Source organism: Ixodes scapularis, unplaced genomic scaffold (genome assembly GCF_016920785.2).
Source record: "Ixodes scapularis isolate PalLabHiFi unplaced genomic scaffold, ASM1692078v2 PGA_scaffold13__105_contigs__length_92229423, whole genome shotgun sequence".
NCBI lineage: Eukaryota > Metazoa > Arthropoda > Arachnida > Ixodida > Ixodidae > Ixodes > Ixodes scapularis.
The window spans coordinates 6,844,380-6,860,152 of record NW_024609839.1 but is presented as its reverse complement, the minus strand read 5'-3'; the positions used below and the strand labels follow the sequence as shown (position 1 = coordinate 6,860,152).

General features: G+C 45.7%; 1 protein-coding gene across 3 annotated transcripts in view; it reads right to left on the bottom strand.

The window, feature by feature from the left end:
• The window catches only part of LOC8040054, a 921,389-nt gene that overhangs the window by 138,593 nt on the left and 767,023 nt on the right, over positions 1-15,773 (bottom strand). Inside the window, exon 1 of one of the 3 annotated variants that reach the window (XM_029980885.4) lies at positions 11,601-11,755. The exons of the other annotated variants lie outside the window; for them this stretch is intronic. Within the exon in view, the coding sequence (XP_029836745.2) occupies positions 11,601-11,623 (23 nt within the window). The 5' untranslated portion in view covers positions 11,624-11,755. Of the gene's footprint in view, positions 1-11,600; positions 11,756-15,773 lie in introns of those variants that run through there. 3 annotated transcript variants of the gene reach the window in all.

Genomic DNA, 15,773 nt, shown 5'->3' with positions numbered 1-15,773 from the left:
ATGCCGCGAGCGGACGATATTTTTGACGCCATGAAATGAAAATAAACAGTTCCGAGAGAGAGAGAGAGAGATACCATCTCCATAAAATACGCCAGTGCGCGCGCGGCGAGCGAGTCAACTCAATTTTCGCAAGGTCCGTTTGAAAAGAAAATCCAGAGTATTTGATATAGCGTAGCGCCGTTCCGGCCTTGGGCCGAAACGCCGTAGGCTTTCGCGAGAAATGAATAAATAAATACGGGAGCGACGCCGTGATATCAAACGAGATTTATCCAGGCTCCCTACAACCTCCAAGTGGGCCTCAGGGTGTTTCCAAAAGTCGAGCGGTAATTTCCAAGCCCGTAATATAAGGAAGAAATCGGGGTTTTCTAGAAACTAAGGCGGAATTCGCGTTTTCCTGGTAATATATAAATATTAATAAGGGGGCGGTGCAAGGATTTTATGATCAAAAGAATTTGCACCTCGTCATTTTTACGTTGTTTATCGTGTCCCGGAGGAGAGAGAAAACACTTCCTTCATTAAAAATGTCGCGATTCCGCTGCATAATCGCAAAGCAAAAGTCGAGCTTTTTCCCCCACCTGCAGCCCCAAGTGGCAGCCGAAGGAACTACGGCGAAAATCTTACGTGATCTCGCTCAGCTCTAAGCTGCGGCATAACGCCCGCTAATGTCAGCCGAAAGGGAGAGGAGGCGTCCTCCGAGATAGCCCAGGGGAATCTACACGGCACTCCGAATGACGTCACTGGGAGGGGGACCAGGTGCGACCCTCAAGGCTGGGAGTGAGTTGAGGGGTGCCCGAAATGCCAATCTTTATCTTTTTTTACGCAACAACTAGGACACGCAGGCGAAATCGGTTTTCTGTTCTTTACTTCAGAAGTGTCAGGGGGAAACTTCCAGAAATCTTTGGCCGAAGTCCGGTAATCGTTGCACCCCCCCCCCCCCCCCCCCCCCCCTTTAATAACAAGAACTAGCAATAAAAAGTCTTGACCGTTTTTAGAAGATGGAACGTTTTATTTTCACAAACGAGTCATTAATGTACCGATTATCGGATTAATAGGTAGAATTGGAGTTCACATGGTCATTTCAATTTGGGATACATTTTTGTTGGGATCCATAATGACCTGCCGTGCACAGTCCTTCTATCTCGAGAGTCAAAAGTCTCCAGACATATCTTAACTGAAAGAATGTTTGAGAACATAAACCTTCCGCCTGCAACGCACAGAAACGTCAAATTCAGTAGTCTGGAAAAACGCTTTTATCAAGAAAAAAAAAAAAAAAAGGACGTATTATTTGAATACTTTTGTTTGGCTTTTTTCCTGCGCGCTTTCAGCAATTCTCGTTAACGAGCTCCAAATTTCTACAACGCCAAGTAAAAAAAAGAAAAAAAGAAAAAAGAAAAGTGTAAACGGTGGAATTTTTGTTCCGAACTTGGAAAAAAGCGTAAAAATCAAGTTTAACCAGATTAAGAAACACATGCTGTTCGGGGTGTCAATATCGGGGAATATGGGGTCTTCACCTAGAATAAAGGGCCTAGTTTCTGGGCCGCGTTTTGCAGACGAGCTGCAAGGAGGTGGATCGCGGGTAAGCGTCTTTCGGCCCCGTTCTCTCCTGGCCAGGCGCCAAAGCAACGCATGCGCACTTCTATGCGCGGGGGGCCCTTGAGTTGCTCCCTCGCTCCAACCTGGGCTAGCCTCCCCAATCTCCCAACGACCCGTTCCCGAAGGCGAAAAGAGCTGGCAACCAGAAAATGGACAAGAACCGAAGAAACAAACAAACCAAAAGACTGGAAAAAAAAAAAAAAAGAGTCAACGATAGATTTAGGACATTCCCGAATTGGGAAATCAGGCCCGGCGGCGCAACCCTCGCGCCTCTCATAGGCTATTCATATCCTCCGCTTTTATATTTATTTGCTGGATTGTACTCTAAATGAAAAAAATAAAGTAAAAAAAAAAAGAGAGAGAGAAGAGAAAAAAGGGGGGGGGGGAGGGAGCCGGCAAGTGGGCGAGCGAAAACAAAATCATTATATATATATATATATATATATATATATATATATATTTTTTACGACGTCCGTTCCATTTGGTTCTGGACACTTGTCCGCGCTTGGATCGTTGGAGCGGAGGCGACGAGCGCAATGGGCGCGAAATTAAGATCGTCCAACTGGGAGGAAAAAGAAAAAAAAGATTCAGAAAACGGTTGATCTTGCTTACGAAGTTTGCCGCATATACGCCCCGAGTATGATGAGGACGTCCGAAACGCTCTAGGGCACGGGTGCAAAACTAAAAATTTAGGCGGGCCAAAATTGGTTTATAGAAGACTGTGCGGGCCGCACCTAGTGCGACGTGTTGCACATTTTGGCTGCGGTCAGGCTTCCGATATCATGTGTCATCTCACTCGTTGCCGTCGTCAGGACGTCTCGCAATGTCATGTCCGTCATGGAAGATCGAGGGCGGTTCTTGTGGAGAGCCATCAGTGAAAAGGTTTGCTCACAGACATACGTGCTCCCGAAATGTGACGACAATTTCTAGGCGTGGTCCAGCAGGTTTCCGTACTTGCTCTTGTCCAGGTTTTTGTAAAACGCATGCAGCTGAAATTCGAGATGAATAGTCTTCAGCGCCGGTGGACACTGGAGGTCGATAAGCTCCCATTTCATCTTTGGATCACAGTCCTCCACTCCGATGACGCGAGCCCTAACTATCCCAATAAAAAGGGAGAGGGTTGATAGCGTCCGTGGTGAAAGAGGGAAGGGATCTGTTGAGAGAGAGCAACAAGTTTTCGCATTCCGTGTACAGACATGTTGAGACAGATCCACACCATGGACACCTGCACATGCTGCACACACAGCTGCACATGCTATCTTATTGTTATCCCCGGGATTAGTGAAGAGGGAAAATTTGAATTGAGAAATCGCAGTTACTTCGCCGAAGACAGAGAAGTAGATAAGAGGGTTTCACTGCTGCTTGCCAAGCGGAGCGGGCGCTCAATGGATATAATGGCATAGTAAGCGAATTTCTGTGCTGAGCCGGGCCGCGGGCCGCTAGAAAAGCGCTCGCGGGCCGCATGCGGCCCGCGGGCCGTATGTTGTGCACCCCTGCTCTAGGGAATCCTGCGACCCTTCATTTGAACAAAGACGCCATTCGGAAATATTGGACAGGCATATATTGGGGCGCGACTCGGGGAAAACAATGGACCGCTTATGCGCAAGGGTGGTGCGAACAACAATACCCGTACGGCGATTAGGCGCCATTTCTCATTAGGGATGGTTTACAGGTTCCCTTTTGAGTGGAATCGACCGACGAGGGAACACACGCTGACGCCATCTACCGCGAGCGTAGGAAGAGTCACGGAACTCTTTTGACCTGGGACTGAAGGTTTTCCGCTATTCACGAGATAAAATCTACAAACTACCCGCGAGAAATGGTCGCTCATGAGATTCTCCGAATTAAATCGAGCACACGGGGAAAGAACGACGCGTAAAGTACACCTACATCTCAAGGTTTTCCTGCCCCATAGACGACGCCAGTGTTGTCTCTCGTCGGACGCGGTCACAAGTGGTCGTTTAAACGCAAATGTATTTCCCAAATCCTCCGTAATTGTTCTGAATTCGAATTCTCGTAGGTACCTTTTTTAAATTATTTCCGCGCTCTTGCATTTTTCGCGTTACCATATTTGTGTTTTTGCGTTGCAGCTGCTTGCAGTGTCCGAGAATTTCGAAATAAATCAAAGACACGGGAGATAAGCTCGAGCGCGAGCCGTCGGATGAGGGGAGAAAAGCTCAGCCACCAATCTGCTAAAATTTACAAGAACACGTAGGAAGCTCCGTGTTTCTTTTCGTCTTTCCCCCATGCGAAGGCGATGGGGTGCGAACCGCTCGCCGAATGCTCATTGCGCCAGATAATTTATCCATTGAAGAAGTGTATTGGCTTCATATTGATCGTTGTATTCGTGTTTTTGTTTTCTGGTTTTAGGTAGATGAGGTTTTTTAATATTGGAAACTCCGACCTGCCGCTCGCCCTCTAGCAGACAAACGAAGAACCAGAGGAGCGGCGACGGCGGTGGGCGTTAGCAGAGACTGGCCTCGGTGCTGCTGCTTCGGCTGCTGTATTCGTGCGCCATGCAGTTTTCACGGAAGAAGCGAGTGCCTTAAAATACGAATCGTTGTGGTACGCTTCCCAACAGCGCTGCACAAAGGAACCGGGATGTCTCATTTCATTAGGAACTTTTCGTAGATCTCTTCCGCTGCGGATTTCGGGTCCTCCAGTCGCCAGCACAATCTGCGCTCAACGTGAAGGCAAAAGCTCCCGCTAGTAGTGCAAAACTCTTAAGTACGATCTACGAAAAGTTTCTTCTCTCTAAAAAGTGGGAGGGAACTGCTCGCGCAGCGCTATATCGAGCGATAGACATCCGAAATGAGTAGGCATTTTGTGCACCGAAAGGCCGTGACAAGAAATATGAGAGTTTTCTCAAAGCACTTCCAAAAGACAGGCTACGCTCACCTGCTTTCACGTAACTACAGTGGCAAATAAAGAAATGCTCGTAGCATTTTAAGCGCGCCTGTCCGCCACTTGTGATGTCTGATGAGAACGGGGGGTTTTGGTGAGGCGGGTCTCGACGATGCGAATAACACGGTACACAGCTGGGAGTATATTAGAACATTTAGTTTGACACAGCAATAAATAACTACAAGAAATACGCCGATGGCACCATTATGCAGTTTTTGCATAGCGCTACTGTAGGCTATTCGCAATTCCAACGCCCTACAGGTGGCGGGGCGGTCGTTCTAAGATGGCAAAAGAGACGGGGATAGATTCTCCAGGATTTCCCGCGCGCCTGCTCGCTGACGCTGGCCAGCGCGCTAAAAACGATTTATTTGTGTACAAATGCGAAGCGGTTAGAGAGGGATCATATTACAGGTGACGGAGATGTTCATGCAGATTAGGAAAACGAGCATGCTGGTATTTAAAAGTAGCAGAAACCTCAACTTGCGAAGCTTTGTGGTGGGCGAGAGCGTTTTAGGCAGCGGCCACGTCACTCTTTGTGGCAGAATATCTTTGAGGGTGATGCAGATATCATGTTCTCGCTTTGCCAGCCCGTTAGTGCTCCAGAGAGTGAGCCGCGCACGGTCGACCGTCAAGCTTCGGAAGAGCTGCGTTCACAGCATTGATGTCTTCGCGTCACAGGCTCGCAACTCGCTGCTCACCCTCTCAATTTTAGTGTACTGCAGCACGTGATCAAACTGCTCTATCTTTATTGATAAAAAGTCTATTACCGCAGGCTACCGTGCGGTGTAGCATTACAACCGCAAGCTCGCGCTGCGCCTTTGAAGCACAATTTTCAGCGCGCGTCAAGAGCGTTGCCCTGCCGTGCACTGACGTCAATCTGACGGCCCCAACTTTTACGAGAGGCTTGATGACGGCGCGAATAAGATATGAAACAGCTAAAGTACGCATAAAAAATACACCCCCTCAAGAAAAAAAAAAAAATTGCAGTAAAGCAAAAGAAAAAAACAAAAACAAAAAAAACCAGACTACTTTTTTTTTTACAGTCATTTACACTTAAGCTATTTTAATAAGTTGCACAACTCGGCTATCAAGCCGCTCGTGAAAGTTGGTAACGCCGGTTGAACGTCAGTGCGCTGTACGTTCAACTGAAGTTTAGGGGTGTCGTTCGCTATGCAAAAACTGCCTATTAACATAACTGGCGTGTTAAGGATTTTATTTATTGCTATATCAAAAATAAATATTTTAATGTACCGTACATTTTTCGTACCTTGTTATTTACAACATTGCGGCCCCTGTCGCCAAAACTGCCCGTTCTGTAAGCTCTCGTCATGAATGGCTGGCGAACACAGACGCGCTTAAACTGCTTCGAGCATTTCTTTATTTGCTTCGTAATTACCCGAAAGCAAGTACGGGTATTGTCTTTTTAAAGTGTTTGAAATAAATGGTTATGTTCCCTGTAACGGCCTTAAAACGCGAACCTATTCCCGATGTGTATTGCTCGACAACATTAACAACTATAGGCCTATTTCTGTACTTCCTATGTTTTCAAAGGTTCTAGAATTTCTTATAAAAAACGGTTTTCAAAGTTCCTTAGTGAAAGAAATGCTTTTGTTACTCAGCAATACGGTTTTACGGAGAATAAGTCAACCGAAATGGCTCTACTTAGCATCAAAGAAAAAATACTTAATAATTTTGAAAACAAACATTTCACTATTGGAATGTTTCTGGATTTCAGAAAGGCCTTTGATTCGATTAAACATGATATTTTGTTCTATAAATTACCGTTTTATGGAATAAGAGGTGTTGCTTTAGATTCAGTTCGTAGCTACTTATCTTGTCGACTACAATTACTAGTCTTAATGGCTACAGGTCCAAGTTAGAACAAATTTCGTACGGTGTCCCACAAGGGTCTATTTTAGGTCGTCTCTTTTTTATTATTTATATTAATGATATCGTACGTATACCTAAAACTCCTGAAATAGTTTTGTATGCCGACGACACTAGCTTATTTTTCTCTAGCCCATGTCTGCGTGATCTTGAAATTTCTGCTAATACATGGCTGAGCGAGTTATCGTCCTGGCTAGACTCCAATCAGCTTCAGTTAAATGTTACAAAAACTAAATATATCATTTTTAAGCCGCGAAGTAAACCGGATGACTGCGAAATTATTTTAAAATTCCAAGACTCTCCGATAGAGCGTGTCACTATCTAAAATTTTTGGGAATTCTCTTCGAAGAAAATTTAAGCTGGACTCCACATGTAAATAAAATTCATGCAAGCATCTCTAGATCTATTGGCATTTTATACAAAATAAGAACACTTGTCCCAGGCTGGTTAAGACGTCAGTTGTATTATTCACTAGTTCATTCCCACCTTCATTATTAGGGAGTTTTAGAATAACGTACGCAATTTTAGCGCACGCTAGCGCTAAATTTAGCGCTTGTATTAGCCAGTCTTGGGTAAGTTACTTTTAAAAAGTAATTCGTTACAGTTACAGTTACTTTCAGAAAAAAGTAACGAAGTTACCGTTACAGTTACCGCAACAAAAAAGTAACTAGTTACAGTTACTTTTAAAAAGTAACGACGTTACTTTTCAGTTACTTTTTATGACACAAAAATAGAAAAACTAGAAAACGCTTTTCACCAAGTTTATTTGCATAAAATTAAAAAGTGTGCTTTTTACTTCATATTGTAACTCAGCAGCACTTGCTTCTCGAAATTAGTGTCTGAAAGTTTCCCTTGTTTGATAACAAACACGTCCCTGCCCTTGTTGAACAGGCGCTCGTCTAACGCGCTGGATGGGATTGCTGTGTTGTGTCGCCGGAACAGGTGTTTGATTGCCGGGTAGGCGTTGAGGCAACATAGTGTCATTTTCTGCGGTCAAGTTGTTAGTAACCACCTCCACCACAGCAAAATACTCTCTGTACGCCGGCCATGGTAGTTCTTCTTTGTTCTTATCAACATTCATATCCTTGGTAGCACTAGCACAAGTTACCAAAAAAGTAACGAAGTTACAGTAACGCGTTACTAGTAACGCGTTACTACTCAAGACTGGTATTAGCGCACGCGACGCAAGAGAGTTTTAGAACAGCGTTTCTCCGCCGCGACGCAAAAGCCCAAGCATCTCGCGCTTGCGACGCCACCAAGATACAGTAAAAAATTTCATTTCACACACGAAATGCTGTAAATTTAGAAAAAAAACGAGTTTTATGGTCCAGAGTAGCATTTTAATTTGTTTAAACATGAGAACGCGACGCGAGCGGTTGAGCGGTCGTGTCCGCTTGCGTCGCCTCGGCAAGAGAGGTCTCGTGTACTGACCATCGCACATCGTTCCTTCGCTGTGAAATGTTCGCGCGTGGCGAGCATCAAGTTGTCGGTGATCGCTGCCAAACCGAGTACAATGTCGTCCCGTACTGAAAATTGCAGTCGCGAGGATACCGCCGACGTCGAACTCACGATGCCGCCAAAGCAGCCGCCGACATAATCCTGGAAGCCGCCATTTTTTTTAACTGTGCTCGTCTTGGCTTTAGGCTTTAGCCAACTTCTCATCACGAATCCTCCTAGGAGAAGCGCAAAAGCTCTTTGCGTACGCACGCTATTTCCGAGAAATAGCGCACGCTAAAATTGCGCACGCAAAGCGCAAAGCCTGCTTTGCGTTCGGAACATGCGCAGTGGCGACGACGCTATTCTTTGCGTGCGCAAAGCTTTAGCGTGCGCTATTCTAAAACTCCCTACTGTCTACTAGTCTGGGGTTCAACGACTAAGACAAATATTGATAGACTGCTTGTTTTGCAAAAAAGAGCAGTACGTTGTATTGAAAATCTTCAGCGCACCGACCACACAACGCCGTTTTTTCTAAAACATAGCTTCCTTAATATTAGTCAGTTATTCCAGCTTAAACTTTCAATCCACATTTTTAATCAGTTCAATCGTGACCAATCCATTTTTTTTACGCATTCCTTCCTAGAAATATACAATACAATCTTCGGTATGACTCTTATAGAATACATTGGTCAAGGACGAATTACGGACATACTCAATTAGCGTACTTAATTCCTGATTTCTTAAACAAACCTCCGGCCGTAAGAGAAATGATTCATGAATTGCGGCTCAAAGCATACCTTTAAAAGAAATATAAAACGGTACCTTCTATCATGTCCCATTGAATGAATGTTTTTAAAAAGTGTTTGTATCCAATGGTTGAGCTTCATTTATTCTAGTGCATCCTATGTCCCCGAAAATTGTTATGACATGACTACTGTATAAGTTATGTTGTTTTGATCTTTATTTGTGGGCCGTTCTGTTTCCCGTGGTTTCTGTGTTTATATTACAACGTGTCGTACTATACGCTGAGCAATGTAAACTGGTGATAGGGCCAAGTCAGGCAGAACCCATCTGCCTTTTGCCTTGTCATCCGAGACCTTGTGTCTGAATAAAACCAATTCAATTCAATTCAAAATACCGTTGCGCGTCGAGTTTTCTCCTACGTAGGGCAAAGAATATACTTTTCGTAGACCGTACAATATAGCTCGTCATTGGGGAATTGTAGTAGACCGTTTCCGCAGCCCGCTAAGCACCCGGATAGCGCTCCGTAATCCGCCATAAGACCTTGAACTGTGCAGAGAAGGCTGGCGGCGCGCATGCGCAGCTGCGCCGTTTTCTTCGGGGATACCGTAGCGGAGGAGAAAAACGGTCTACTACAATTCCCTATTATTAGGGGGAGCGTTTGCCGTCACGTTGAGCACAGATGGAGCTGGCGGCCATACACAAGACCAGAAATCCGCAGCGTATGCGATATACGAAAAGTCCCTAATGAAATTAGACATCCCAGTCCTTCGTGCAACGCTGTTGAAAGACGAAGCACGATTTTTAACGCGCTCACTTTTTTCGTTAAAACGGCTTTACGCATCAAGGCCGACAGTCCCTACCACTAGCGGTTTCCGCGCCGCCGCTGCCGTCCCCGCTCTTCTGGTTCTCCGTTCGTCCGCGAGAGGGCGAGCGGCGGGCTGGAGTGACGAATAGGCACGGAAAAGCTCCTGGCACGCTCTGGAAATCACGCTTCAAAGGTGCAGCGCCAACCTGTGGTCGCAATGCCTCATCGTACGGTAGCCTGCGGGTCCGCCATGCTAAAGCTGCCTCTTAGCAAGCATGGCGCAGGTTCATCACGTCTCGCAATGCACTAAAACCGCGACGGTGTACAGTGGGCGGTGAGCCTCAGAGACATCAGTACTGTGAACGCTGATCTACTGGTCACCATGCGCGGCTCACGTTTTAGGCACCGGTGGCCAGGCACAGCGTGAACACCACGATATTTTCACCGCCCACAAAAAATATCCTACCACACACCATGATGTGACTGGCGCCCAACACACGCTCGCCTTCCACAAAGCGTCGCAAGTACTGTAATGCTTCCGCCGCTCCTGTGGCGACCGTTTGGCATCTGTAGCCGTATAAATTAATTTCAGCGCACTGACCAGCGTCAGCGAGAGGGCGCACGGAAAATCTATCCCCGTCTCTCCCGCCATCTTGGAACTACCGCCCCGCCATCTATAGGCCGTTGGAGTTGCGAATAACTTCCCAAGGTGAAATATTGAACGCCTTTAACTGCCACTCTCTCGTTTTCGGTTTACTCGTAGGTGATTTAGCGTTAGATTGCCTTAAAACGGGCAACCTTTCTTATTCGGAAATGTTAGCGAGAATTCTTATTCGTGCCATAAGTATTTATGAACAAAATATAATTGCCAATTCGTCAACATATCAACATATGATCACCCTGAAATAAAAAAACGATTTAAATGTTAAGCAAAAATGGTTTGTCTAAGTATGAGAACAACGATACAATAAAAACGTAAAAAAAACCAGCGGACTTGCATTCTGAAATACGGTCGGTCAGAGGAGTTCAAGAGAGGTCAATGCCTATCAATACTAATGATAAGAGGCTGACTATGTAATGAGTGACGTCACTGAGGTAGCTTGTCGATGTCGACACCTGCCGGTAGTGTTGCAAATGTAGGTATGGGAGAGAGGGAGAGCCACCCACTGCTTTCTTATCAGTTCCAGAAATTAATTTGTATCCTTCAACAATATTGAGCTAAGGAGAAACACAACGTTGCGACTTGTTGTTACAAGACGAGCGTCACACTTTTTTTTTTCTCTCTTACCCTTACATAATTATTTTTTCTTTTATGCGTATTTGAGTCAAAGCTAAACTTAAAATAATTCTATTCGTCAGAAAGAAGTAACCAACAACGAAGACTCCAAATAAAGAAAATTGTTAGCGAGATCCCTTATTTCCGGAAAGGGTCTGATTTAAATCACAAGGCGAAAAAACACAAGATTAAAATCACAATTTAAATCAATTTCATTTTTTTTTACGCTATGTCAGGCTGGCAGGCGCATTTGCGTATGGGTTTTCACCTTTCTACACAGCCGTGCATGCCAACCAAGATGAAATTATTTGCGAATAAATATTATTATTATTTGTCACATAGGGTGTACAGGAATCTGATGATATAAACCATATAAGAGCAACAATATGTATTATACAACTTAAAAAGTACCTTCGTACTACAGTCACCTAATAACATATATATTATACTGAGTATTAATATTGTCACTGAGTATACGAATACCACGTGGTACACCAGGTAATAAACGCATAGTGCACACTATAAATTAGGATGAACTAGTATATTATCGAGTTTACTGTGATACGCCCGAATAACTATCCCTGTATTGAAGAAAACAAACCTTCTTTGCGACTACGTAGAGCTTACTAATATTGCGTATTATATACAGCATTAGAAAGGTTTCCACACTTCCAAGACAGAATTCTTTCGCGTACATAGCATTAAACATACACGTGGAAAATCGAAATTTCGTTTAAGTTGTTTAAGTCCACTTAGATGCTGTTGTAAATTGTTTTGCCCACGGTTGTTTTAAAGTTACTTTTATCTCAAGCGCAACTATCGTGGGAAAATAAAGTTCGTAAGGAGATATATTATTGGAGCTTGGTTATCCGGCAAATAAACAAAAACAAAACACCAAGCAAGCGTTCTAACGACTACAATAAACAAACTAAAAATATATATAAAAAAGCTTACCCGAACACCCATCTCATGGCCATAGCCACATGATTCCAAAGAAAGACTTTGGCAGCGATTTGTTCGCGCTCTCCAACGTGGTCTGGCCGATGCAGTTCTGGCAAGGCTTAACTTTTCGGCGACGGCCCGAACTCCGGCGCACAACACAGGAAGTCGCGAGACGGCGAGGGGGCGGAGGAGGGAAGGAGACAGGAAGTCCCCTCTCACTGTGTAATCCCGAAATATATCGTAGGGGCAGGGAGGGAGGGGGGTCACGTGACCATCGAGGCCCGCCAGCGAACTCTCGGCTGCCAGGACGTTAAAGCCACGTGCGACCGAAACTCGAGAAGTCCCGGCCTTTACGCCCTCTCGACGCACGACTGGGCCGGAGGCTTAATAACGAAAAAAGAGAGCGAGAAATAGCGATTAAAAAGTAGCACTTCTTTTTCTTCTTCGTATTTAAAAGCGAATGCATTAGCTCGCGCTGCACAACCCAGGGATCCTGGGTTCGAGCCCCACCCCTGCCCGTTTCGATCTGGATGAGCATCATACAGGCGTGCGGTCGTGTGTCACTACTGCGCGGTGCACGTTAAAGACCCCAGGCTAGTAGTCGTATTACACTGACTAAATCGCTCATCTACAGCTGAGACACCAGACGCCTACTGAGGCAGACTAACTTCCGGCTGTATAAACATACACAGAACAACTTTTCGCTCGGAGCTCAGCATGCCTAGCTTTTCTAAGACGACTTTGCTCTTACAGGCGTCACAGAATACCTCACTCGTTCCTCCCAAATAAAAGGAACGCCTTACAGAACTGCCTTACTTCAAGAGAAAAGGAACGCATTACAGTTACCGGCACTAATTAAAAGAAACGCACTATTGCATTACAATCTTTATTTCTGATTTAAAACGTTCGACCATTTCGACGCTAAAGGAGCGATGCAACAATGTTTGTACTTTGCGCAAATACCGCTTAGAACAGATCCCTGACGTTAATGACCTATGAAACAGGCGTTCGTTTTTCACTTAACGCAACAGAAGTCCCAGAAAAAAATTAAAGAAAAACGAGCAGCGTTCACCCCCTCAACTCGCAGCCAGAACAAGCGGCCACGTGATCTGGAGCCGATTATATGCCGCCAATTTTGATCATAGCCACGCGCTGGGGTTGGCAAAGCACAGGACACGGGCTGAGTTCCAGACATTGTTATGGCTCGGCTATTGTCGTCGTTGCAGCGATTAGACGCGGACGACTACCCGAATGCTTCTCGAGCTAGCAATTATCACAAGCCCAAATCGAGTACCCACGCAGGGCTCGGGTCCAATCTATGAACCGCATTCAAATATCGTCACTTGGGTGTACTGCGATCCCCACGTTACGTCATCAAATTTTGCAAAGGAGAGATTGAACGAAAATAATTGCTTTTGTCCTTGAAATTTCACCGCAACAAAGGAGTTTCTTGGCCAGTGGCGTTGCGTGCGAGTATCCTTGAGTCCCACTAGTGCCAGTAAGCTCGTGTATAGTGAAAAACATTCCAATTGAATATCGTTGCACAGCTCCTTTAAAGGTTCGCCACATTTCAAGAAAGTGGGAATGTTTGCGCGACGGAAGAAGAGGCAAAGTTTTCGAGCTATGTGGGACGAGTGCAATCCTTCGTAAAACTTGGCCTCAGAGAAACGAAAAAAAAAAAAAGTGTAACGTATAATATTGTCGAGCCTCGAGAGGAACAAGTAACGAATAACATAACTACGTTCGCCGTTACTCGAAATAAGTGACGTAAGTACGTTATTCGTTACTATTTCGAAAAATAACGACTACGCTAATACGTAAAAAAAACAAAAAAAAAAAAACAAACAAAACAATCGCGTTATATCGAACTGCTAGCGCGTTACCACCAAAACTGTTTCGCTTTTTTTTTTGTGTGTGTGTGTGTGTTTTTTTTGTCTGTGTGCGTTTGGGCGTAAACAAAACGACTGGGCTGTTACGGGTATTTTTGTGTCTCGTAATCTCGTGGTAGCTCGCAGCATTTACTTATTTCTTACGCACCACTACATATAGGGCGTTACATAATTACGCATAAATAAGTAATAAACATTACACCAAGAATCTATTGAGACTTAGAACAACAAAATAAACTCTCGCAACTTCTCCGCTCTGCCGGAAAGAATTAAGTCGACGAGAAAACAGAAAAAAAAAAGCCAAAAGAGAGCTAGCCGCAGTTCTCTCGTTGAGAAGAAAGGCCACTGGCGACGCCGCTTGATAAGTCTGGATGAGTGCGAAGTATGAACTTAGAAGAGGGATTCTGCCAGGCGGAGTAGACGAAATCGGGCGTAAGTCTAGAGTTAAGTACAAAACGAGCGCGTTGGTAACAGTAATTAAACATGAGGAAGATACGTAGAAAATGGGGACGGACAACATCCCCCCTTTCTATGCATCTTCCTCATGTTTAATTAAGTCTAGAGTGCCTTCAATTCTCTATGCCAGCATTTCAAGATTGGGGAGCTGTATTGAGCAGCGAGAGTCGATGATTACCCCGGGTTCCATTCCCGCAGCTGGATGAGCACTCCCAAGAGCGCGGAGGAAGCTCTTGGATCACCCGATGGTCCCTACCCAGGCGTACAGAGTCAGCCGAAGAAATGGCTGATTCCGCCGCAGCTTGAGCGGGACAGTAGCAGTCGTACTGCGGAGGCCATATTGCGGCTCTACGGGGTTTAGCCCGCCTCACTATTTCTTAGGAAACGACGCAACGGCCGCAGCAGAAATATCCAGCACGCCTTCCGGTAAATATAAAGCGAGCGAGATAAACGTTGCAAATGCCACTGCGAAATACTCCGGGGCTATTTTGTCGTTGGAACAACGACCCGCAGTTGAAACGAGCTGCCCCCTTCCTCTTGCCCCTTCCTTTTTCTACTGCACTCGTTCTATAATATCGTACTATATAGACCTTTCCAAAAAGAGCTCTCTGGCCGGCGCCATTGTGCGACTCTCTCAAAATAGAGAGTTTTGGTAGACCGTTCCGGTACCTCCGATACCCCCGATAACGATACGATGTATGCGCAAAGGCGGCGGCGGACTATCGGCTATTCTTAACGGAGTCACCAGGGCTGTGGAAACGCGGTCAGCGCGACACTCCACACGCATTGTATATTCGGAATTCGTCGACCTTTTTCGATAGTTGTTCATTTTGCTTATTCAGGGTGCTTACGTTTCTCGTGTTATCGTCCACTGCGAACCGGGGAATACCAGGGTTCGTAGACTGCTCGGCCAAACGAGGAGATGTTCAATAGCCCGAGACGAAGGCCATTCGACGTTCTTCGAGGATCATTTCCGCTGACACAATAGAGAGTTTTAGAATAGGAAGCCCCAACGCTTTGGGGTACCCAACGCAACGACACCTCACGCAGCGTGCTTATAGAATAGGGTTTGTGACGACGCAACGCGGCACGCTCGCCTTTTTCGCATGCAGCGCCATTGTGGACAACGAACGAACTTCTTAACAGTGAAAAATTAGTAAAACACAAAACATTTGCGCTGAAACGACACTTTATTGTGGCTTCCGGTTCAAATAATAGGGAGGGTAACACCAGTTGGAACGGCAAAGCAAGACCCATCTGCCGACCGCCTCTGAATCAGAAAATTTACTTCTCTGGTCACAAGAGAGTGCACGCCCTCAAATACCAGGCTATCATGTGCGGCAATGGAATTATCTGCGAACTCGACGGGGCCATTCCCCGGTCACAGGCACGATGCTGGTAAGAGTAGCTTGCTTTTAGCCCATCCTGTAGCTGAGGCAGCACGACAGTTATACACGACATATTAGACAGTCCCAAAGGTTTGGGGCCCCCCAAAAATAGGGGCTCCGAACTGCGCATGCGCGGAACCCTAACTCCGTTTTAGGTTTTGTAGAGTTTTTGTACAGGCTCCCTATGGGAGCCAGAGTTGGGCGTCTGTTTTCCACGTGCCGCCGCGCCGCTATTCGCCGAGATCCGATCACGTGAAGAGCCGGATCAAGTGCCGTGCAGGAGTGTAGACGTTGCACGCGCCCCGACCGTTCCCCTGCTTTTGAGCGCGCTGCGCGCCTCGAACGCGCGGCGCCGCTATTCGCTGAATTCTGTCACGTGACGAGCGGGATCCACATGCCATGCAGGAAAGACGGCGCTACGGACATGAACGCGCAGCTCTGGCTCCCTTAGG